Below are 25,723 nucleotides of genomic sequence, written 5' to 3' on the forward strand. Positions count from 1 at the left end.
GGATGGAGTTTTGTGAAACTTTTCAGTGTTCAAGTCAATGGTTGAGTACAGGGTATTTATACTCAAGTGTTTAGTTTTCCTTTATGAGAAAATTTCCAAGCTATTGAAACAGTTAAATTCTCTCCTAAACTCTATTCTTTGGATTTCTTATTTTACGCGAGTACTTAATTCCACAAATCCGTTGATTGACAGCAAATCGAAAGAACGTAAAATTGTGAACGTCAACCGCCAATATTTAAATTCGCGTTCTCAATGATTTACTATACTAACAAGTTTCCAAGAAGTCATAAAATTAAATTAACTTCAAATCAGTATGAAATATAACATACAACCCAATCGATCAACACATTTTTCCCCACAGAGGAAAAACTTATTACCAGTTTTAATTTTTCCAATTCAAGAAAATGACGTTCATGTGGTCCATCACGGTGGATTAGATTTAGCTGTTTAATAATTGCAAAATAACAATATCCATGTTTTGTTTGTCCCTGCAAGTAGGAGTATAATAATATCCTACATTGTACATTGATGCAATATGATACAGATACAGAGGAGGCCCATACGATGCATCGATCTGTAAAATATAATAATCCATCTTTTTTCCTGATACATGTACGTTCAGGAAGAATACAATGTGCATGTTTTTGTTTCAAAATTAGATTTTATGTGTAAACCAAAAAAAAAAAAATAGTAGAACTCATTAAAAACCAGAAGAAGAGTTATTTTTTTCTTTTTATGAAATTAAAAAAAGGTTATGACTACTCTACTAAATCTTGGTTTCAGAAAATACAAAATACTAAGAATAAGCTTTTTTATGAAAAAGGAATTGCTGAAATCTACGATTTCCTTTCTTAAACCCCCCCAAAAAAGGGAGAAACCTGTAAATAGATACTCCTGATATATCATGATATTTTGCGATATTTTTTTTTTCTGAAATATCGTGATGCATCGTGATACTGTTTCCTCACGATACACATCCCAACTGTACGGATTAGGTAAAACGGCTAGAACTGGTAAAAGCAATATGTTCAAACAACTCATTTAAACAAACAATGTCGTATATCAATTAAAACAAGGGGTGGAGGGTGAGGATATTTTTGGAGAGACTTGAGACTCTCTGAGTGGGTTACCAAATCTGTCAATCAGGCGAATTTATCAACAGTTGGGATATGGCTGGAAACATTGAATGATATTTAATAATATATTTTATAAACTTTCTTTATAAAATTTAATGGTAAATAAAAATATAGGAATTGCATATATAATCTCATTTTGAATATTTTAATAAAGCAGAGATTTTATATGTACCTCTTTTACACAAAAAAATCACCTCTCCTGCAAATGTCTTTATAACGACAAGATCAATCTTCCTCGAAATAAGAATTTTAATAATGAAAATAATTTTAAGTAAATAAATAAATTTAAAGCATTTCATAATAATAATTTCAATGTTGTTTTTTTTTAATAAATTACTTTAAAAGTAAAGTGGATCTACCAAAGTGTTACGTTGCTAAAACAAAACTCACCCATCATAATTCCATTGACTAAACAATAATAAAAAAGGTGAAGTGAAATATGATATGATTAATATATTAATTAATCGCAAAAGTCCATTGAAACAATACAATCTTGGAGCAAAGCAAACAAGGATCTTCAAAGATTCATCAGAGGTGGAATCAGGTGACATGGAAGAGTAAGCATGCTCTGTCGCACGGTCACTACTGCCATGTGCTCATTGTCATAATCGGCCAAACAGAAAAATCCGCAGACAATTAAGTTTTTAAATAATGGCCTAACAATTAGTATGAAAAACGCCAGTCAGCATTCAACTTAATGATAGATTATAATTGCTGACAATGTCATTGTATCGACCATAGAACTTGCAAAATGATGACTTTAAACGAGATTGTAGATATCGTTGTTTCATTAACTTGTTTGTCAATAGCTTGCCTTGTTTAAGAAATTGTTCGTACGTGGAGTATGCTCTCGGGTATCGAATCAACTGGGAGATATAAACCCCATATGCAGAAGACAAGAGTTTATTGGTACATAAACAGAGGGAAGTTGACGATGGAAACGTTGAAGAACAGTGATCGATCTCAAAAAAAAAAACACAAAACAATAAAAAAAATTTGAAGAGGGTATAAAACACAGACCCCTGGAAATGCCAGAGTTGGGATCAGTTGCCTAGGAGGAGTAAGCTTCCCTTGTAAACCGGTCAGTTACACCCGTCGAGAGTCCTATGTATAGATCAGGTATTCCATAGTCAAATTCAGTATAAAAACAAAGGCCTTACAATTGGTATGAAACACAGTAGCCAAAATACGACCCACTGATAGGTTATATTTGCTAAGCAGGTTATTATAACGTCAATAGTATTAACGAAATGCTGACATTAAACAAGGTTGTTGAAATTCCTGTAACATCAACTTATCTGTTAGTAGCCTGCCTAGGCTTAAAAATTGATCGTAATCAGATCATGTTCTTGAATACTTTGAGAGATGTAAAAACCATATGCAGGTAATAGTTGAATATTAGTATATAATTATATAATAAGGAAAGTTATCGATGAAAAAGCTGAAGTTATCTCTTTGTCATACAATTGTAGTAAAAAAAATATTGTTAATGCAAATGAAAGCGAGATATAAGAATTTCCGCGCGTGTCTTATTGCGTTTAACGCGAATATTACTTCCTCGCTTTCAATTAAAAAATCTACAGTATAGGAAACATTTTAACAGAATTATATCAACAATTTATATTCACTGGGAAGCGATCAAAGAGAGTGTTGGGACCAATTGGCTCTCTCCTAGCAGAAGCAAAGTACGAAAATGAATGCTTCATAGCTTGCTTTGGTAACTTTATACCTTATCTGACAGTCTGTCCGTCTGTCTGTCGAGCTAGCTATCCGTTCTCCTGTACACTTTACCATTTTAAATATCTTTTTGAAACCCCCTGGCCTTCGCCAATTTTAATCAAAATTGGCAAAAAGCATGAGGGAATTAAAAGCTGTTTTCAAAAAAAGATTCAGATCCTCTTTCAAGAGAGAACGATTAAGAGAAGGAAAAAAATTGTGATTGGTTCATTAAAAAACCTCAAAAACCACTGGGCCCGAAAACCATACTAACAATGTGTAGATTCAAGAGTAGGATGAGGCAGATAAAAATTTTTACACGAGAATATATAATGAACTTTTTATGAAAATCTTTTCAAGAACTACTTTGCCAGAAAAAAAAAGAAATTTGTGTGAAAGCTTGCCTGCATAGTGTAGAATCTAAGTTGTTCAAATTATGCCCCCTTAGGTAGGAAAAGACACAACTGAAGATCAAAGTTTAATATGAGAATATATAGAAAAAAATCTTACTGTATATTCTAAATGTATATTTTTAGTCTTTCCAATGGCCATCCACAACTTCCCCTTTTTATGTAGCAATATTTTAAATCACTTGTATGTTGTTTATGTCCCCCATCTCTGCCTCCAGGTTAAAAAACTCCTAAAGGTAGCTAATGTGGGGGCCGCAACATGGGGTCACAATATCTTAATGAAATTAAAAGTGGCATTGGGAAGGAATCTTTTACAAATCAGATGAAGAATAGTCGGGAAAACATTACTCTGATGTGTGCTATGGACCATAGGCCTCTTGTTGCTTGTTCTTAGTAATGCACTACTACTATATTATATGAAGGAGAGGGTATATTGTAAATAGTTGAGTGGTTAAGTTGAGAATTAAATTGATATTTTAAAAATGCTTACTAATTTTTTTTTTAAGATAAAGGTCGTAACAAATACAGAGTTTGTTCAGTGAGTAAGGAAATGTATCGAAAATTAAATTTTGATTTGCTATCTTGAATGTATAATTTGAATTAAGCAATGAATGAAATGTTGTCATTTAACTTTTTAAAGGAGAAGGACAATGCAGTGAGTCTGGTCCTTTATCGCCAAGAGTTCAAAAAGAGGCTCCTAGACCAAGATCAGGTAAGTGACAAAGTGGTAATTTATTAGTACTATTCAACAATGAAATATTTTGATTTATTTCTTGACCTGAATTGATTCTATATGATATTATATGTAAGTGCAGCCTATAAAACATCACATGATATTTCAAGAACATTAATCTTAATTTTAAAAAAATGTTTCAACCTCAAATGCATCAAGAATGAATGAAGTACAAACAATTATTAAATATGTGAAATAAATTTCTTCAAAATATTTTGTGAGGTCATTCTATTTTGAAGCTATATATATTCTGTTATTTCAACATCTGCAGTGTACTCTTTATGACACTGGAAAATAAAATGGAACACAGTTAGTTAAAAGTGAACAATTTCGGTTGTTGTTTTTTTTTTTTCGGGGGGAGGGGGAAGAAAAGATTTTAAAAACAAAATCGAAAAGCAGAGCATAAACACATTCATTTCTTTTAAGTCATAGAATCTTGTACAAAGGTTGCACCATTCCATAGAATCTGTGACAAAAAAAATATTCCAGTATTTACATGTACCTAGTGGTGTAGTGCTACATACTGTGAAGGAGGGATTAATGATAATGAGTACTACACTTTTCTCAAATTTCAAAGCTTATATGTAGCTAATATTGAATACATAGAACTATACTATATATGATATAATTGGTATGATAAGGGTTTATAAAAGCAAAGAACTGGGTGAATTCCTAAATGATATTTTGAAGGTGTTTTCTTAGTTGTTCAAATTTTCAAAAAAGACATTTTAAAAGAAATCGGAATTCGTTGACTGTGATGTAAAATGAATCTCAAATAATAACTGTAATTCTCAAAAACATGTATTTGTGTTTTAGACTTGCAGAAAATTCATTTAATGCATAAATTGTATAAAGTGAATAATAAGTATTGTATTAATATAATATATATTTGCAAGCATGAACCATTTATTTGTAAATTGAATAAATCTGTCAATGTTGATAAAAGTAAAACATTTAAATTAATAGAGCAATGCAGTGAATCTGGTCCTTCATCATCAAAAGGAAAACAATTATTCGTCAGGCTAAAGTCAGGTATGATGCAAAAGAGTAAATCTATTTCATGACCTGGATGAAATGTATATGATATAAAGTATAAGGACGATAATATCTTTATTCACATTCATCATTAAATCAAATCCTGACTGACGATTTTCATACTTATTGTAAGGATATTATATGCACACTGAATTGTCGACGGATTTTTCTGTTATTTCCCGATCAAGACAGGGAACACACGGCGGGTGTGACCGGTCGGCAGGGGATGATTACTCCTCCATGGCAATGGCACCTGATCCCACCTCTGATGTTTTAGAGGTCCGTGTTGCTCTGTTCCAAAATTTGTATTGTTTGGACTTTTGAGCTTGAATACTGTTCATTATCTCCATATATTTCATGTACTTTTTTTTACGAATGGGATATAAAATGGGGATATTTAAAAGCAAGTTGAGGATCATTTTTTAAATGAACACTTTGCATTTTTGTAAAAAGTCTCATAATAAGAAATATTTGAAGTTTCCGTCAAGACAATACAATGTTGAAAAAGAAGAAATATTGCAATTTATTTCATTACATTTTTGTAACAACAAGGAGCAAACTATATACTCAAATTTGATTTAAATTTTGAGTCTGCTGGTATCAGGATAATAAATTGATTATTTCTGCATTTGTTTTTGTTCATTTGTATTGATTCATCGTCTCAATTATTCAGCAGAGGAACAAAGCAGTGGAAATGGGTATGTAGATTTTATATAAAAATATGTAGAGAAACATCACATCATTTTATCATCAAGAACGTTCAATAAATTTGTTGAGGAAAAGCAAAATATCATCTGAATCTATTTTTTTTTCTCCTTTGTCTTCCTTCTGATACTGGAAAATAATCTTTTCATATTTTAGAATAAATGTAAACAGTATTGATTTTTTCATACATGTAGGAAAAAAGAAACAAAAGCAAGACCAGAAAAAATGCTTATAAAAACTTTATCTGGAGTAAAGACTATTGAATGCAACGTTAAGGTAATCTAAATGCTTTTTAAAAACACTTAATTTACGTTACATTTATAATTATCTTATATATATGATCTTGTTCAAATATATATAGATTTTTAAAAAACAAGTGTTTATACATACTAATAGAAAAAACCATAGTACATGTATATATCATACTAAAACAAAAAAAAGACATCCTCCATTGAATGCCTTGTAAAAATCTGATAATTCATACCTTTGTAAAATCTATTTGCTGGTTTTACATAATCTTCTTTTGGTTGGTAAATCACTCATTTATAGCCCTGAATGTATCTTTCTTTGTGGTATAACAAAGACTATGTTGTTACCATCTTTGTCAGCTGGAACCAGTACATACTGATCGTGTAGTCTATCTAATCCCTTTTTCACTTCTGAATTACTAAAGACAGAAGGATAAATAGTTTTCATACAGCCCCTCATTCTCAGCATTCTCAGTAGTCCACGTTTGTTCAAATCGTCTCCCGCCTTAATAGTTTGGGAGCGCTTATATGTTTAAACTTTTTAATTCTAAACTGATTTTGCTTATCCTAACCGAAGTGCTCAGGAGAGTGCCTTTTTGTTTTGATTGCAATGAATCTTGCCACGCAAAGAGACTAAACCACTGAGCACAATTCTGTTTATTGTTGTTGTCATTGTTTCAAGTTCAAATGCTTCCATTTTTACCTTTTTTATTATATTTAATCATTTTTTTTCAAAATATTCAATTGTTTTTACTTGTTTCTTATAGCTTTTTAAATGCAATAGATCCATATAAAAAATTTAGTTAGAAAATTTATTTGGGAAACCACTTAATTACGAAAATAAATGTTTAATATTCTTATAATTCTAAATTTTCTATCAAATATCCTTTCTCTTTATTTTTATTATAATAAATGAAGTAAAAATAATTATAAATATATTTAATGAAAGTGTTTGCTTTAATATTGTATTGAAAACTGCCGAATATTAATTTTGGTTTTTGACAACCTGTGATGAAATAGGTTGGGGGGGGGGGGGGGCTTGAAGACAAGCATTTTTCGGGATTTTTATAACCCACGATGCCATTCTAAATTATTCCAAAGTAAACAAAACATGAACTAAGAAAATACCATGTAGGAACCTTCCTTAAAATACATATCATAAAAGCCTATAAGGGGATGGTAAGGCAGATTTCATGGCGGTGACATGAAGTGGTGTCACCATTACATGCTAGATACTGAAGAACGACCAAGCATTCGACAGGGATGTTTATTGCTTCTTATTCCAACCCAAATTTTTCTTAGAGGTCAGTGTTTGCTATGCAAAAAATTGTATTGTTTCAATGTTTTTTTTAGCTTGATTACTGTTCGTTATCTTTATATTTCATTTTAACCACCAAACATGTACCTCTGTTGGTGGGCAGACTGTCCCCGAGGATACTTGTCGTTCGGTACTTGTTCTTCCATAACATACACGAAATAATACTGGCAATATGAAAAGCGTAACAATTTTGAGTCTATAAGGAACACAGACTAAAAGACTTCAACTGGTGTCCCTCGGATAACCCTCCTGGGTATTTAACATATGTCATATGTGAACGCTTCACATTCCCAGTGTTGATAAACAACCAACTGTTTTAACCTAAATATTAATTAATGTAAAGTTTCTACTAGAGATAGATTAGAGAGATTAGATAGATTAGATTAGATAGATTAGAGATTTGAAGAATCCTTTTCTGATCCCATGTCATTTATTGCTTAATGCTCTGCCGAAATTTATGGACAAAGCTTCTATACCAAAACCTGGTATCCTTTTAAATAAATTTGAATAATAAATAAATATGTTGTCTACGTAATAGAATGTACCCTTTATTGGCTTATTTATGTTGGTGAAACCAAGAATTCATTTGATATAGGAATATCGGGGCATAAATTTCAAATTAGCAACGGGAGCCAGCAGCTTCTCTACAAGCACTTTAATATCTGATCATTCTAATTTTGTTAATGAACGTTAAAATTCTAGAATAGATAAACAATAATAATTCTAATAGCCCATCATTGAGTTCACCTTTCCGTAGACAACAAGAAGAATACTGGATCAACTAGGTACGACTTTTCCATATGGTAGCAATGTCGATACTTTTGTGAATCTTTCACTTCCACAGTGTAGAAATGTGAATGTGATGGGACCTCATGACATTTCACAAAAACGTAAGCATAGTCATGGACATCAGTTATACAATATACTTACTATATATACACGATGTCTCTTTTGATTCACTACTACCCTATGTAAAAACAGTTTTATTACATATTCTCCAATCTTAACCCTTTGAACATTTTAAATGGTTAATTTCAAAAGGTCAAGAAAAGTCTAAATTTGGGTTGATTGATAATTGTATGTTATTTTACGTCGAGAATTGTCACGCATATAGGAACGTCACCATATACCAGTGAAGGGCTTAATTTGACACTCGGATCTTATGTTTTTAGATGTTTGTCTTGCTTTCAATTTGTATTCTTTCAATGGATTTTTGAGCTTCATTAATGTTTGTTGTCTTCATATTTCAAATGAATATTTAGGGACCATATTTGCATGTATCCTCCATCCCCACTTCCGAATAAACGAATGCCCATACCTTCCCAAAGCATTGGTTGCATGGGAAATACATCATACTTAATCTTTTTTTCTACCCCCAATTCCTCAAATAAAGTTCTTTTTCTACAAATAAAATACATAAGCACACCCTTTTAATTACGGATGATATTTACTCAGATGGCAAAATTGTTCCATTAATAAGAATAAAAAATGCCTGCCGTACAATGTAGACCTACATGTATGAGTGTGATGCCATTTTTAACTTTCAAACATATAGATCAATGATCTATTATCATACAAATGGCGTCTGAGATTTTCTACAAATCTCGGAAAAAATCTCCAAAATATTTAAAAGATTTTTCTCTTTGGCAAAATATCACAATTGATAAATCTCATTGGAAAATTATAAAAATAAGGATTGATTCCTGAAAGAAATAAACAATTAGAGTTTGAATGTTTGAATGATGGACTCGTAAATTATTAGTTCAGTATTACGGGGAAAAAAACTTTATGATAGGGAGTTGACATGATTTATTATTTAGTTTATTCCCCCTACTTTGTTGGTTTCAAAAATATACATGTATAAGGTAAATGATCTTTTTTCACACATTCCGTCTGCTTTTTGATAAAATTAAAGATTTTCTCCATTGCATTGAAATTATACACGAGCTTTAAGAAAACACTTGCAAAATGATGTTTGAAAAAATGATTTTAAGATGATATTGTTAGGGGAAAATATAATCCATTATTTTAAACTTAATATTTTTGTCAATTAGTAAAACTTTAATTATTATTATTCATTATAATTTTTAACATTCCTTTTTTGCCCGTTTAGAACTTTTTTTTATGATATTGTGCTTAATAGAAATCTATTTCCCCTCAACTAAAACCCTAAGTAAACACCACACGTAAATATACTAAGCCTTTCTATTGACATGCAAAGTTAGTTAATTTTGACAGTTCAAATAAATCTATATAAATGCAGTTGATGATATGGAATAAGATTTAATATGATACTTTTTCGTTCTAAAAATGTTCATATTAACTATATCTCATTATTTACTTTTCAAGAAAACCGTCACTTCTAGCCCTAAAAATGCAATATTTGATTCTCTGTTAATCACACAATTTTACAGTAGAAATTCAACGGAATTATAACCATTTGCAAAATAACAACCAAAAGTATGTTCATTATTTTCTCCTATCACATCCATTATGATCATTGTAACATGGTATACAAAATATTTTTCTGAACTTTCTCATAGGGAATACAAAGTGTTGCTGAATTAAAAATTGCTGTCGCAGAAGCATTGAATTCTTCAAAAGACCTCATAGAAATAGTTGACAAGAGAACTTTAACACTCTACCATGATGACATAGACTTTCCCAGCTTCCTAAAACATGAAGATGATATAAATGTGATTGAAAGAACAGAAACTCGAGAAAGTCATTATGAGCAAGTTGAAAACAACCAACCTGAGATTGCTTCGGATCAAGAAGAATATGACAACGATGAAAATGTTCTCTTTCTTGCGGACCGAGATTGCACACACATAACAAGTAAGTCAAGAGATACATGTACCTCTAAGAAGTATAAAAATCTTTTTTTTTCTTTTAACTACATGTATCAATTGGGATTTCATTTAACTTTGTATGCTCTGTATCTTAAAAAAATATTCCAAATATTTTAGAATCTACGTTCTTCTCATGTTTATTCTTGAGACATATATATTGAACAAACTAACTCACACCCACCCCACACGCGCACCAATACACCCCCACCCCCACCCTCACACATCAACACACACCCAAATACATGTATATATATATATATATATATATATATATATATATATATATATATATATATATATATATATATATATATATATATATATATATATATATATATATATAAGGGATGTCAACGAATAGTCGACTATTCGACTAATCAGTCGAATGGACCGACGATCGAATGATGAAACGACATTCGAATATTATTTTAACTAAATAAATGCAATAAATGAGTGATAGATGAGATGGAATTCTCATCAAAAAATGAGAAACAGTCTTTTCTCATAGACAGTCGATAATTTTCCTCAACAAAAAAAACGGTAGATTTTCCATGTACGTATAGAAAGTACAGCAATTATAAATACTTCACTACTGCGAGAATTAATTGTCAGTAACTGCCTGTGTTGTTTTTGTAATAAATTAACCAATATAATGGGCTTTGTTTGTAGAATTATTCATTGGACAATTATCTTTTGTTATTTTAAGTTTGCTCAAATGCAAGGAATAAACCTGTTTTGATACATCGATAATTATTAAAACAATGCGCTTACATTTTAAACTGTTTGAGGACATTTTGACAGCCCCCCCCCCCTCCATTTTATTTCATAATAAACTTTAAAAAATATCGGCTGGCAATTTTTTAATGCTTACTAAATAAAAAAAAATGACTGCATGTATAGGCCGATATATGAATTCTATTTATGGGGAAATAATAAATTTTGGAGAATTAGGTTTCTAAATTTATTTCATAGAATCATGCTATCCACGCGTTACGTTGCATTAATTTTGATCTTTCCCATCGATGAATCGGTTATAACCCGTTAACCGTTGCCTCATAAATTGTCAACTTATTGAATTGTTTTAGATCCTGATTTACTATTCAAACACATCCATCATGAAGTGTTAATCGAGGAAAACACAAAGATTACCTGCCTGAAATGCGGAATGGAAATGATGACGGATAACGCACTTCAGATGTGCAATATGTCAGAGGATGAGACGTGTTTCTACAAAGAAAAAATAATCAGGAATAGGGGTTTAGAGCACCAGCTGCTACAACTTGGTATGCAGTGGAGTGTTAAGTCTGAATATGCTGACAACATCAACAAATCATAAGCCATAAAAAATTGAAAGTAAAAACAATGCCTTGCACACCTTGAAATCGCTTAATATGACATTGAGAAAAGGTTTATAAATACGTATCCTCAGAGTTACTATGTTTTAATAATATATTATATGTTTATGATAATCCTAATCTTGATTAACATGATAAATTATTGTAATACAATAACTGCATTTTATTTCTATTGTTTAACAAAATGTCAACTATCTTAATTCTAATCTTACCTAGATTTATTTTTCTTATGATTTAGTTAGACATAACCAACGCCTGTATAATTATGAACGATTTCAATATTTTTTTCTTTTCCTGCCGTAGTTTTTTTTAAAACTTTTAATCAATACGTTTAGAAAAGATGACGCATGATTTGCATGTGCATGTATGTGAACCTTAGGACAGGGGAACATTACGCAGTAACTGACAAAATTGGAAATCTCAGTTAAGTTGTACCTGCCAATTCCATTGTTTATTATCAAATGTGTTGACTGTAATAGATGAAAATGATGTAAGATCTAACTTTGTCACTTAATCTTTTCCTGTCGGATACAGTTCAATTTATAAGAATAAATTTTGAGGTTCATTTCTTCTACGAAGCCTATATTTATGTAGAGATACTTTTTTGCATCATGTGTTAGCTTCATACACAAAAATATAGAATTTAACATTATTTTATTTATGAAGTGTTATTTGTCATTTCCATGCAAAGGCTTGTCAACGAGCAATGCATTTTCAATTCGGACTCTCTATAGCCCTATTATTTTGGGAACATGAATGATTGCATTGCAATATGTTTCATGTAATTTTATAAAAATGTTAAATCACCTCACGTATAATTATCGAACGTGCAGCAATTGTCAGTTGGGACAATGACCGACAGTCCATTCTCAAATATAATCATTTGGCTCAATGCCTCCATAGTCATCGGTCTCTTTCAGATTATTTTTTATTCTGCATAATACAAAGTTTTTGTCTTTTTTTCCGCTGATTTGTTATGAATGACTAATTAAGTCAAGTATTTTTTGCCTAGGATTTTGGAAATTCCATTATCAGTTTACATGCTTCATTTACGAAAACAACCGTTACCATTACCATATAATTGTAAGTTTTAGGTTAGTATATTTATACAGTTTGAAATAAGTAATTTGAAATTATCCATGTCATCAATGTTTAAATTGACAACTGTGTGTAAGAGTTCTAAATGTTTGGGGAATTTTCCTGCGATAGAATTGCCTAACATTTTTCCTGCTCAGATTCACAGCTGCTCAGCTGTGTTAAGGAAGGAAATGGAAAATGCGATCTAAGTACCTTCTTAAAATGTATTATTTTTAAAAATCTTTATAACAAAGTAACTGCTTACATGTAGGTAAGGTAATATAGATATCCATAATGGATAGGTTTGGGTCTGCACACAGTACCATTTATATTGCATGTATCAACTGTGTGTCACGTGACTGGTATAAAAATAGAATTGATGAGCTGAATGTAGAAAATGACGCTAGTGCAAGGGCATACGCAAGTTTTTGGAGAGAAAAATTGTTACACATTAAAAAAGATTTACATCGGCTACCCGAAAAGTGCTGGGAGCTAGTTTGAACTGCTTCGGAAGTATTCGAAATTTTGCCGAAAATGCGTACAATAGCTAAAAATTCCTACTTTGCTTTAATTCTGTCATGAATAAAAATAATGCTACGCCGACCATAATCAGCTCCCAGCACTTTTTAAAATATACATGATATAGGCAATTGATATTCCGTATTTCAGCTCAAACAGTGTAGTCTATGCCCTTGCACTTTTGAGGTAAATTAGGAATACAATTATCGTGTTAGCGATATTCTTTACATTCTATGTCGTTGTGCAGCTCCATGGCACCTAGATAAAATAATAATCTACATATGTGTTTTAAATAAATTATTTACTTTCAATTTTATTGATTAGATTTAAACATTTGCGATGGTTTTATATTTATTTAAGCATTTTTGTAATTATTAAACCAATGGATCCACTCCTCTGGATCACTTGTACTGCGTCAAGTCAAGGCTAGTGACGTCATTTCTGACATAAGATTTGCTTCTAATTACTCGGCAGTGTTGTTATCAAATGTTGTGATTTTACATTCTTTTATAAATACTTGATAAAATAAATGAATGCAAGTTTTCATTTACGCATTATCATGTAGTTAAATAGATTTTTGTCGCTTGTGAAATTTTTAATGACGTCACAATGAAACTTCCCATACAGTGCATCACAAATGTGAACTCAGGCCTTCCTTAACGTAGCTGAGTGGTTCTGACTGTTGCAACCATTGTTTTCAACGTTGTTTGAGGTATTAATTGTGACGTCACAATGCCACTGCAGCGCACTGACCCTCCGATAAATACGCTTCAAATCCAGTGAATATGTAGTATTATGAACTGTTTGCGTTTGTATAGATTATTTAGGGACTATTTATAGACTATATAATACATTGTTTTGACTAATATTTACTAGGGTCGTAAGGAGAGAGAGAGAGACTGACAAATACACACGCGCTCACGGATTGGAGCGAGACAGACTGACAACATTACTCGCAATACTGTAGGGAGAAAACTTTTATTGTAAGCCAAAAACTGTGTCCAGGATTGGAGATCCAAGCTCAAGTTAACTTTTCAGATCATCCGTTGTCTGGCGTCCGTCTGTGAACTTTTCACATTTTCAACTTCTTCCCAGGAACCAGTAGGCAAAGAATATGCTTAGCGAATGTCTATAGTGCGACAAACATGAAGGTGAAAAATGAAATTTCAATAAAATCAAAATTTTCTCTGATATTTCATTTAACATTAAAGTTTACTTTACGTAAAATCTCTACAATTTGCAAAAATTCTCATTAAGATTGAAATTATTTACCTTTGAAATAGCATACCCACATCAAAGAGGGCAAACAAGATTTTGTCTACCTGATCAATACATATGTAACAAGGTGGGTTTGACCGGTCAAAGGGGATACTTACTCATCCTAGGAAACTTATCCCACCCTGAAATTTCCAGGGATCCGAGTTTTATGCTGTATTCACATATTTGTATTGTTTGTGGGTTTTTGAGATAGATCACTGTTTTTACATTTCTTATACCTATACACACTTTTTTGGTTATGAGTAGGTCTTCGCTCATTTTTTTTTAAGTTAATCCTTGAAGGTTGCGTAAAATATACATTTTTTGGTGTACCAAAACATGGAGCAAAGACCTAATATACCTTAAAAATACACTTCGGCATCTTTCCGAGAAATACTTGAAGTCCATTAAGTCAAGAGTCATGTCACAAACATGCTTTAAATGCAACCAGTCATCAGGAGAATTGTAGAATATTGGTTAACGTATTAGTCTCAAAGCAAAATGATACTCAGAATTTTTATTGCTAGGGATTGAATTCCAGGAATACCACATTATTATTTAATTTTAAAAAAAATCGATAAAATTTTTTGTACATAAAAGATTTGTTTATTAAAATTTCATAAATTTCAGTAATAAGAACTTTACTCTAGATGCTTAATTCACAAATTGAATATGATTTTCCTTTATATATGAAGTTAATGACATTCTGCGCATGCATGCCTTGTTCACCCATCTTCAAATATGACCAAAGTTTGTACAAAACATTCCTGGCTAAATTATAGAAATGAGGGGGCAGGCCCCCTTCTATGAAGCGATAATCAAAAAAAGACAAAAATAGGGTAGAATCATTAAAGAATCTTCTACTGAAAAAACACTGGGTTAGAGAAGCTGAATCTTATCTGGAATATTTACGTAGGTAGTGTATTTGTAAATTGTTCTGATCATGGTTCCTGGGAAAGGGTGGATCGCAATACGAAATCAAAGTTTTACATGGAAATATAAAATCATAGCTTTGCTGTTCTTTAGAAGAGGAGTATGGAAGCTTTTCCCTATGTATTCCCTATTGTGGCCCTAGCTTATCCCTTAGGACCATTTTCTGGTCTAGTTGCTCGAAGATTTTCAAGAAAAAATAACTGAATACTTCTAATAAAGGAGAGTAAGATACTAAAGAATCTTACAACAGTTGCACAGGTCAGTGGAGTATACAAACAAACACAAATACACGTTACTGCAATAAAATGTAAACAAAGATATTGCACGGTAACCAGCACGAACATGGATCGCCATTCTACGCCAATACCCGTGACAATAAAGCAGACAGGTGTAATGAATGGTAGTAATATCGGAAATGGTGTATGCCTTTTTATGAGCCGTGTTCTGCTTTAATGTCCCTCTCGAGAATTTTTCACTTATATGGAGACGCCACCACTTGCCGGTGGAGAGCTGCAAAGTTTGACTTATGCTCGGCACTCAGGGCTATTGAGCAGTGAGGGATTTTTGTTCGTGCCTGTACCTACTGCGACACGGGACCTCGGTTTATACGGTCTGCATGTCCCACGGTGGGATTCGAACCCGCGACGTAAGGATCAACTCCAGAAACTACAAGTTTTGTAGAAACAATTTATTGCTTTTTTTATTTCAACTAAGTTATGTCCTTGCGATAGTGAAATTTGTTTATGACCTACTTACAGTATACATTTTATTCAATTATCACGTGACTGTCAAAAACGTAAAGTGACCAAATCAAATTCAATACAGAGTTGGGTATACAATATTATTTCAATTAATTTGTAATATTGTCCGGAGATTTGCATAGTGTGATCTATCCATCCCCATTTTTTCTCTTTTATATCAATGTAAATAGGATTTCGATTGGTTCAATCCCATATATGGTGTCAGGCCATCTTATGTTAAGGATATGGCGGAAACATTTGTTGATGAAAGACTGGAGTTGGTTAGTTATCGTTTTGGTTACCTTCCAGGTCTCAGAACCATGAAGAAGAACTGATTTAACATTTTTGAAAATCCTGATATTGCTGTTTATGAAAAGTGCGTTGGAGTTCAATATTTGTGTGAGGTCATTGAATTCGTGTCTTGCCTTGTTGATTTTGCTTTGACATCGTCATCAGCTCCCCTGTCCTCGCTGACGACTTTCTTAAGACAGATGAATATGTCATTTTCTTTGATGTTCTATTTATTTGAATGGTTTGATATCTCCTGTTTGTTATTGATTCTCATCACCTCTGTTTTCCTGGTGTTTATTTTAAGGCCAGTCTTTGGAACTTCTAACGCTAATTGGGACAATTTTCTCTGAGCATGTTGTTGTTTGTGGGAGAGCAGGTCAATATCATCTGCAATATCTAGGTCCTCGAGCTGTTTGGTGAAGGTCCACTAGATTCCGATCTTCCTGCCCTTTGCTTTTTTCCGCATGACCCAGTCAATGACTATCACAAATATAGTGGGAGAGAGAATACAGCACTGCCTTACTCCTGTATCCACACTAAAAGGATCCTTGACCTTCACACTGTAGATGATGTGACATGTGGCATCGTCTTACAGATTCCTGATGATGCTACTGGTCTTTGGTGGAATTCCTTCATGCCGTATTAACTTCCAAATGGTTGATCTATATACACTGTTGAAGGCCTTCTCAAAGTTCACAAAGTTTGAGTAAAGAGGAGACTGTCATTCACTGGACTGTTCAGTGATAATATAAAGTGTGGCAATGTGGTCTGTGAATGATCTGTCTTGGCGAAACGCCACTTGCTCTTATCTTAGTTTCTGTTTAATATTCCTTTCATTCTTTCCAAGATTATTCTTGTTAATATCTTGCTGGCGAGGGATAAAAGCATGACTCCTCGCCAATTTCCACAATGCTACGGGTCACCTTTCATGGGTAGTTTATCCAGGTATATTATTTTTTTCATCTTCTTTTAGAGTAGTGGTTGTAACATCTCTGCAGACTTTCTTGGAACAGCTTTGAGTGCATCAGTAGGGATACCATCTGGACCAGCTGCCTTTCCAATTTTATTGCCTTTGTCTTTACAGCCTTAGTGATTTCTATTGTAGATGATGGTCCTACATTGATTCCTCTTTTGTTGGTGGAAATTAAAACGGTACATTCAAAATCAATTTTTAAAGACGAAAAGCTACACTGATTAAGAATGTATCTTGCAAAACAGTTTATTATTCAAAATTGCTTATTTGAAATCTCCGAGAGTAAAATCTTAAAAGTACATAGATTCCATCTTGTGTAAAGGGTGGCTTTGTTTGTCAAGAATACGTTTAGATTAGCAACACTGTAAATCTCTAAAGCCTATAAGTGGTGAAACTTATTTAACAAAAGTATGATTTTAGTTGTTTGAATATAAAATGGAACAGAAAAACTCAAATTCAAACCCACAAGTCTCATGAATTTATTGTTCAACTAACGTAAGGAAAGTGCTTATTGGGATATCTAGAAAACAGAGTTCTCATTTAAGTAAGTCAGTAGAATAAAGGTTGTTAAAACAATTAATATACTGCATAATACGTATATCAGTGAAATATAATACAATTATGGACATCAATGTAGGTCGATATGTGGTTATAAGGACCCATGTAAGTGATGTTGACCGAAGACACAGAAAGTGATAGCGACCAACCTTGCGAGGTCACTATCATTTTCTCTGTCTAAGGTCAATGTCACTTGACTTGGGCTCTTACAACCACATACTGACCGTTGACTGAAGTCCATAAGAGCTATATTATATAATTACTCAAAATGAATAATCTGACACTGTCCTAACAGACTTGGCTGTCATAACGTCACAATGGTAAAAACATGCTTCTTATATTATGACGTCACGTTCTACGTAACTTTGGTGCAGCCGAACGGTGAATCGTACAATATATTCCGCGGAAGCACTTTCGTGTCAATATCACAAAAGGACAAATATCATGTGACTTCCTTTCAGCCAATGAAAATTACAAAAATAATCATCTTTTATAAAATTTGATTTTAATGCATATTTCTTTACACCATGTTAATAATAAAACTTTATAAATTCAAACATTATTTATTATACTTAATCAAAGTTAATCACATTAAACGTAAAATACATCAAAGTATTGGGCTCACATTTAATATAAAGCCTTCTCGATAGAGCAAATATTTTGCTTCTTCATGTAATAGTATGAATTAGAATTCTGGTGGTATTCATATCTTATGTAAACTATCATAAAGTAAAATATTTTGAATACATATGCAGTATAAACTTTAATGTCTTTTATATGTGAAACTTTTTCTTTGCCTGTATATTAATTGACATTGCTTTATTGAAAAATATCTGCTCGTCTGCTGACATATCAGATTTTGTAAGAAGTTCTTCCATTTCCCACGAAGCCTGACATTTCGGACATTCTACCACAGCATTTCTTCTCATGATCTTATCTTTGGTGTAATTGAAAAGATTCTCCGGCTCTAGAAATTAAAATTGTTATCTTAGAACACTATTCACTGTGTACAGATCATAAAAACACATGCTTTTATTATATATATATATATATATATATATATATATATATATATATATATATATATATATATATACAAATATATATATATATATATATATATATATATATATATATATATATATATATATATATATATATATATATATATATATATATATATATATATATATATATAATGAAGAAATGTTGGTTGACATTGATATCTTTGAGATATACAAATAGTGTTTACAATAATAGTGCAGGTGTATAAATGTATATATAGTTAATCTTTTTGTATGAATGTTTATTAATAGATTCTGTACCTAGGTTCTAATAAAAATTGATTGATTACCCGTTAGGTGGTCGCAAGTCATTCTGCATTTCCGAGATGCTCCAAACTTGTTAGTAATTACATCGATTTCTGCATCAGTGCTTCCATACTCCTCAGGTATGAATCGATTTTCATTTCCAATCATAACTTCAATATGTTGTTGATGTTTCTTTAACTCCACGAACGTAGTTTCGTCATTATATATTATACCACTTTCTTCCTGTACTATCCATATATCTTCCAGTCTTTTATGCAACTCTTTCGACAAATTTCTTCTAAGGTCAGAAATTATTGCCACATTCTATAAAATGCAAAACAGAGGTCATCTTTATAACACCAATATCATTGTATCATTTAACTTTTAAAATACCATGTAACTTTCTTAATTCATTTTGAAACTAAAATCACCATTGCATAGTATACTACACATGTAATTATTCTTTCCCACAGAATTACTCAAATTAGCATTTACTTATATTTTGAGAATTTATTTCAAGAACTACCTTCAAACTGCATACACCGCGCAAGCCAGAGAGCGTCCTGAAACTCATATTTTCAACACATTCTACTTCATCAGAATCCTTAGCAGCAGCTGCTTCCTCTTTTGCAGGAGTATCTCTAAGAGTAAGTTTGGCAGTAATAACATGATTTATCTTTTATGAAATTTCAAAAAAATGCAATATATAATAAAAATGCGATTTCATTTTCTTTTAAATTACGATATTTTATATGCTTCCAGAATTGCACAAGAAAATGTTTTCTTTCCAATTAATCTCTTTCACGCTTGATTTAACGTTGTGTGTTTCAGTTCAGTCTCAAACAGTGAGGAAGCCTATGAGGCTATACAAGTTAGAATTGGCTTAAAATAATATTTCATTTTATCTTAGTTTAAGTTACGAATTAAAATTTACGCAGTTTTGGTGGCACCGTTTTCCTCCTCTTTAGTATCAGGAGAAATACTACCGGACGCCTGGTTTTCTTCCTTGCTACAAAATACACAGTGATGATTTGCATTAGTTGATTTATTGTTTAAACAAATGTATTACCTGCTCTGTGAAACTTTCACGAATCTTTACACCTTAACAACACTATATATTGTGAAAAGGATGTTTTGTTTGCTTGAATTTAGTTAAAATGCATTTGCAAGAGAAATGAGTTCCTACCACACCTACAATCTAGACTGACCTAATAAACATGCAAAAAGACAGACTGTAACAAAATTTTCGTCATTTAGTAGCAGGTAGATTTGATATCAGTCTGTTAATCACCAGCAGATAGACATGATGTCAATACTTATGACTGAAAGGAAAAGTGTCATATACATGTATTTTAGATTAGACCTTAAAGTATTGTAAATTTGCAGATGTTAAATCTAACAGATTCTAAGCTTCGATTATCTGCTTTTAGTTTTAGATTCCCTCTCTTTGCGATTAAATTTGAATGACCGAGATACATAAGTGAAAAAAATTAATTGGTAAGAGAATCTAATTTTTAGCCTTATGAAATAGGTTAGAATATACTCCGATTTTTTCATAAATCTGATTTTGAATCGCTAGACAGTTTACTACAAGCATTGTATTATTTATTGGTAAAGTGAAAAAAAAATATGATAATGAAATAAATGTTATGGACATCGAGTAAAGATAATGTAAAACAAATATTAGAATGTTTGGATATATATTTATACTTTGAAGACCCCCCCCCCCCCCCGACACACACCAATTCGTACTTGTGATTAAAAACAAGCATAAGCTTATAGAATCTAAAAGGAATGGTACCAATAATAACAAGTTTTAAGTGCTTAACCTTTTTTTAAATTAATTTTGTTTACATCTACAGTGTTCATTAAAGAATAGAGTAAATTCTGGTTGGTCACACAATCAAGCTTTCATCTAACTTTTTGCCATTATTGGTCTCAGCTGAGTGTAGTATCTTAAAACTTGTGTATAAAAAATATTAGCAGTTTAGAATTAGATGGATCTATCATTAATTCTCAACATAAACATCAATACATGATTACGATACACGAGCGATGTGTCACTCACAGTGCTAATGCAATTTTAGAGACGTGGTTATCTTATGTAAATCTTAGTTATTAATTAGTATTAAAAATTTTATTTGCAATTACCAGGATTTGTGAGAAAAAAAATTGCTTGTTTCTTTTCATTCATATATAACGTCTAGCGAGGTCTATAGAAGATAATTGATTGTGCGATCAAAACAATGGGTGTTAATTAGAGAAATTTAATAGTTAAGCATAGGAAACTGAAAACAGTACATAAGGACGTTCATTTTGAGATTCATAAAGGTTACATTTATCTTCCTGATCGTCAATGAGCTTACTTTGGCGTTTATATTTTACTGTGGCGGAACTATGTCGCTCAGTAACATAAATTGGAAAGAAAATCTTTCTTTAAGGAGCTGGAAACTGTGCAAAGTTTCTAGTTTTTATTTTTTTTTAAATCATAATTAAGCTTACTTTTTTGGTTGTTCTGCTTCCTTTTCTTTTGTTTCAGTTGTACTAGGAACTTCTGGTGGTAAAAAATAGCATTATTTTTAACTCATGGTTCATATCGGAAATGATAGAATATCACTGTAAGCAATTAATCTGCCCTTGTCATCATAGTTGAAAATAATTGTCATACTTTTTGTGTTTTTATTCTACTTAGCAAGCATATAAAAAGAAATATTGCTTCGTTGTTGGTATTTAAGGCTTTGTTTCTCGTTTCTTATCGAAATATCGTATGAATTTGACAAATTCTCCAAATCATATACGCACCTATACTATATATGAAGCGGTATATATTTTTTCATTGAAACATTTTTAGTAGATTGAAAGAGAAAAATGCTATTTACCAGTCTCAATTACAATCTCTTCCTTTAATGGTGTTTCTTCTTCGCAGGGAAGACGCTGAATATCATTCAATTCCCCTAGAAAAAATAGTTTGAAACATAAGGGTAAACACTTTTGTATCTAATCGATTTTTATCTACCATTCTAGAATTTCTAGAACACCACTTTTGCTTCTTTAAAGTATTGTGGATAAACAATTAATTTTAGAATATTTTTTTTTTTTATAAAAATTAAAAAATTACAACACTCTGTGTTAAGATTAGCTGCTATAATAAAATATTATTTCATTAATATACGTGAAATTTATCTGTTGCTACCAATTAACCATGAAATACACGAGTTTACGATTTTCATGTTTATAAATTTTTACATTACCAGATTTCTCTCTTCTTGTCCTACACCAGTCAAGAAGTTTTTTCTTTTTTAAAATGGCTACGAATATTGCCAGTAGGACAGTTGTTATCACAAAAACACACAGAAGGCCGACTAGTAAAGTGTTGTTTCTATTTAAAAAACAAAAACAATGAATAACAGATATAATGGTATTTACGATACTTCTACACAATTATTTTTTTTCTTATTAAAAAAAAATCAATATATCATCTTCTTGATAAGTAAAAGTATATTATTTTTTTGCGAGCAGTAAATTACGCAGACATCATAAACCAGATTAAAATGGTTCTAAACATAATAATAAAATTCACAATAAACTGAAGCATTAAATTTAATGTTGATTTTCACTCCTTTGATCAGGGTCAATTTCAGAGAAAAAAAAGAACATCAGAAAACTAAATGACTTTCAATAGGTTTCTCTTTCCGTCTGAACGATAACACATGAAAGTATGGGTGATTTTTATTTCTATTTCTATTATAAAACGAAATAAGCTATCGTTTTTAGTTTCATATGACGCACTAAATACATTTTGGTTTTTAGATATATACCTACGTTAAAGAGAAACACGACAATTGTATCAGTGAATTCATACATACGATTCTGTCTCTGCTGTAACTTTTTCAACATTTTTGAAAATGTTTGAAGGAAAAGGCTGTTGAAGACTAGCATAACATTCCTGATCTGAAATGATAAGGATATTTATTCTCTCTCTCTCTCTCTCTCTCTCTCTCTCTCTCTCTCTCTCTCTCTCTCTCTCAGACACACATATGTAAACACATTTTTTTAATTATAATTTAGTGCTAATTTTCAATTCTAATAGCTTGAATGTCATATTATATTATATTATATTATATTATATTATATTATATTATATTATATTATATTACATTATATTATATTATATTATATTATATTATATTATATTATTTATCTTTTATACATCACAAAAAAAGTGTTTACATTTAAATGATTCATTTGACTGAAATCTTGAAGGACACGGTGTGGAAAATGTTGTACAGTCTAGCCCTGGGTCATTAATTATTCTCCCATCTGCTACACTGAATCTTGCACAGTATCCTAGAAAAAAACAAAAAACTTCTTTTTTAGCCACAACAAACATGAATTCAATGTTTACATAGAAATGAAAATGCGTAAAGATTTCAAATTTTAAAAAAAATATTAATTAAGCGTTTAACGAGTTCTTCTGTAATGAGTAATGATAATTTTCAGTTTTAAATTGATCAATGTTCGTCGGGGGAAGAGGAAATACACCAGATTATTTTTGTTTTTCTGTGAAATGAATGATAAATAGAAGAAAATCTCTCATTTTGTCTTATCCACTTCAAAACATTTTTTGTACTTTCGTCATAAAAATATATTCATAAGGCCATAAAATAATCATTAGACTTGTATTTTCACTCCTGTACTAGATACTTTTCAATACATATTGAAGCGTTAGTGGAAAAGCGAAACAAAAAGTCTCATTTTAAGTACATTGATCCACCGGGTTCACATGTTCTTAAAGAGTCTTAAATGTCATATTTGTCAAATGAAGATATAAATAAAGCAAGCTAAGACTATTATTTTCGATCATATATTTTAACGATTTATATTGCTTGTTTAAATATCTGATTAAAAAAACAAACAAAGAAGAGAATAATAGCCTTAATATTTAAAACATGATTAGATCAGAAACCGGGCACATGTAAACGTGCTACTTTAGTTTCTGAATGAGCACAAAGTCAACATGTATACAAATAATACTTTAATTATCATAAAAGAAACACATTAAATGCTATATAAATACGTTAAAAGTGTAGTAAATCGGGTATGGTTTATAATGATGCTCTTGACTATTTTAGACTTATTGCAGACATTTTCAATTTTACATAATTATATTCGAACAATTCTGATTTAGACGAGAGTTTCAACTATGAAAGTCATATTCCTTTATTAGATGGATTAAACAAAACTAAAACTTGCTAAATAATTTTTATAGCCTAAATCTTGTTTGAATGTATTTGGTTAAGAAATTAAATCTTGAGCAATCATTGAGATAAGATTTTAAAATACAACCATCCACAGTCTTAAAGAAGCCATGACCATAAGAATACTGTAGTAGTTATAAAGTTTGACGATATCGGTATATTAGAGAAATAGCGAGTAGGGACTTTGACGATTTACTAGTACTTATCAGTGCTCTATAACACGAATGTGAAAGTTGACGAATTAGTATATTTGGGAAATTCATCATTGTTTCCACATTGTCAAAGTTTCCACTTTTAAAGTTATTAGTTGCAGAATCGCGTGACCTTGACCTTGGCTAGAAATCATGACATACCTCTTAGTTACAAACAACCTTTATATCAATAATGTTTTCCTGCATAACAAAGTTTGTCCGTTAGGATTTTACAAGGCATGCAAGATGACATATAACATGTACCTGTAAATCGACCTACCTGACATAAACCAGGATTGGGCACAGACCTCTAAATATTTTGTCCCATCCTTGTTTAAAACACAGTGGTATACAAACTTTTCAGGCTCGGTGCATTTCTGCAGTGTTGCCAGTTTGTTGCACTGTTTTTGTTGTGCTGCTGATTCCCATTCTGATTCATTAGAAGGACATTTGGACACGTAGGATACCGTTGGTACGGAAACTGGACATGATAGGCCCAGTGTTGACTGCATATAAAAAAAGTGAAGAATTGGAATTCTGAGGTAGAAATAATAATTTCAAATGGCCAGTTTTTTTTTTCAAAAAATAAATAAAAATACTTACGAATAATATTGTACTTATGGGTAGAAAGATAATTGATAGGAGAAATGCTCTCATCCTTAGTCAAATCATAGCCTGAATAGTTGCTACAATGTAAATATTATAACGTTTAGTTTTAAGCATTGTTTTAAAATCGAAATAAGAAAATTACTACCACAAAATGGAAAGCTAATGATTATAAACATATTGCCAAAACAGGCAAGTAATGTTACTTTATTACAAAGACTAGGTGATACATCAACGACATCTAAACTAGGTTCAGATATATGACCCCCCCCCCCCCCCCCCACTCCTATCTGAAGCATTCAAACCTAGTAAAAGACACTAAGAGGTGTTTGATAGCATTCATATCAAACAAATATTTTTTTTAAAAAAATGAATAGAGGAACCGATCACAATTGAAATAAAGATGTACAGAATTATTTTCAATTACCAGTTAATTTTTTATAAGTTTTAGTATTAAAGTGCATTCTACCCTCTTTGTTGACATTTGAAGGTCATTAGTTTT

General features: G+C 31.4%; 2 protein-coding genes across 2 annotated transcripts; one reads left to right on the plus strand and one right to left on the minus strand.

Moving 5' to 3' along the window:
- The first annotated feature begins 3,869 nt into the window (after positions 1-3,869).
- LOC133178474 (uncharacterized) lies at positions 3,870-11,577 on the plus strand. Its single transcript, XM_061313170.1, has 3 exons — positions 3,870-3,974; positions 9,845-10,139; positions 11,239-11,577. Exons 1-3 carry the CDS (start codon positions 3,870-3,872, stop codon positions 11,487-11,489), a joined length of 651 nt encoding a protein of 216 aa, XP_061169154.1. The 3' UTR covers positions 11,490-11,577.
- Positions 11,578-18,388: 6,811 nt separating this feature from the next.
- On the minus strand, positions 18,389-25,301 carry LOC133178889 (uncharacterized). The gene is made up of 11 exons (XM_061313551.1): positions 25,219-25,301; positions 24,896-25,121; positions 23,397-23,513; positions 23,033-23,117; positions 22,418-22,545; positions 22,046-22,120; positions 21,669-21,720; positions 20,101-20,175; positions 19,693-19,807; positions 19,211-19,490; positions 18,389-18,823 (listed from the first exon to the last, which is right to left on the minus strand). Exons 1-11 carry the CDS (start codon positions 25,270-25,272, stop codon positions 18,630-18,632), a joined length of 1,401 nt encoding a protein of 466 aa, XP_061169535.1. The 5' UTR covers positions 25,273-25,301; the 3' UTR covers positions 18,389-18,629.
- Positions 25,302-25,723: the final 422 nt, after the last annotated feature.

Source organism: Saccostrea echinata, unplaced genomic scaffold (genome assembly GCF_033153115.1).
Source record: "Saccostrea echinata isolate AGI-Se365-2 ecotype Australia unplaced genomic scaffold, CSIRO_AGI_Sech_v1 ptg000003l, whole genome shotgun sequence".
Lineage (NCBI taxonomy): Eukaryota > Metazoa > Mollusca > Bivalvia > Ostreida > Ostreidae > Saccostrea > Saccostrea echinata.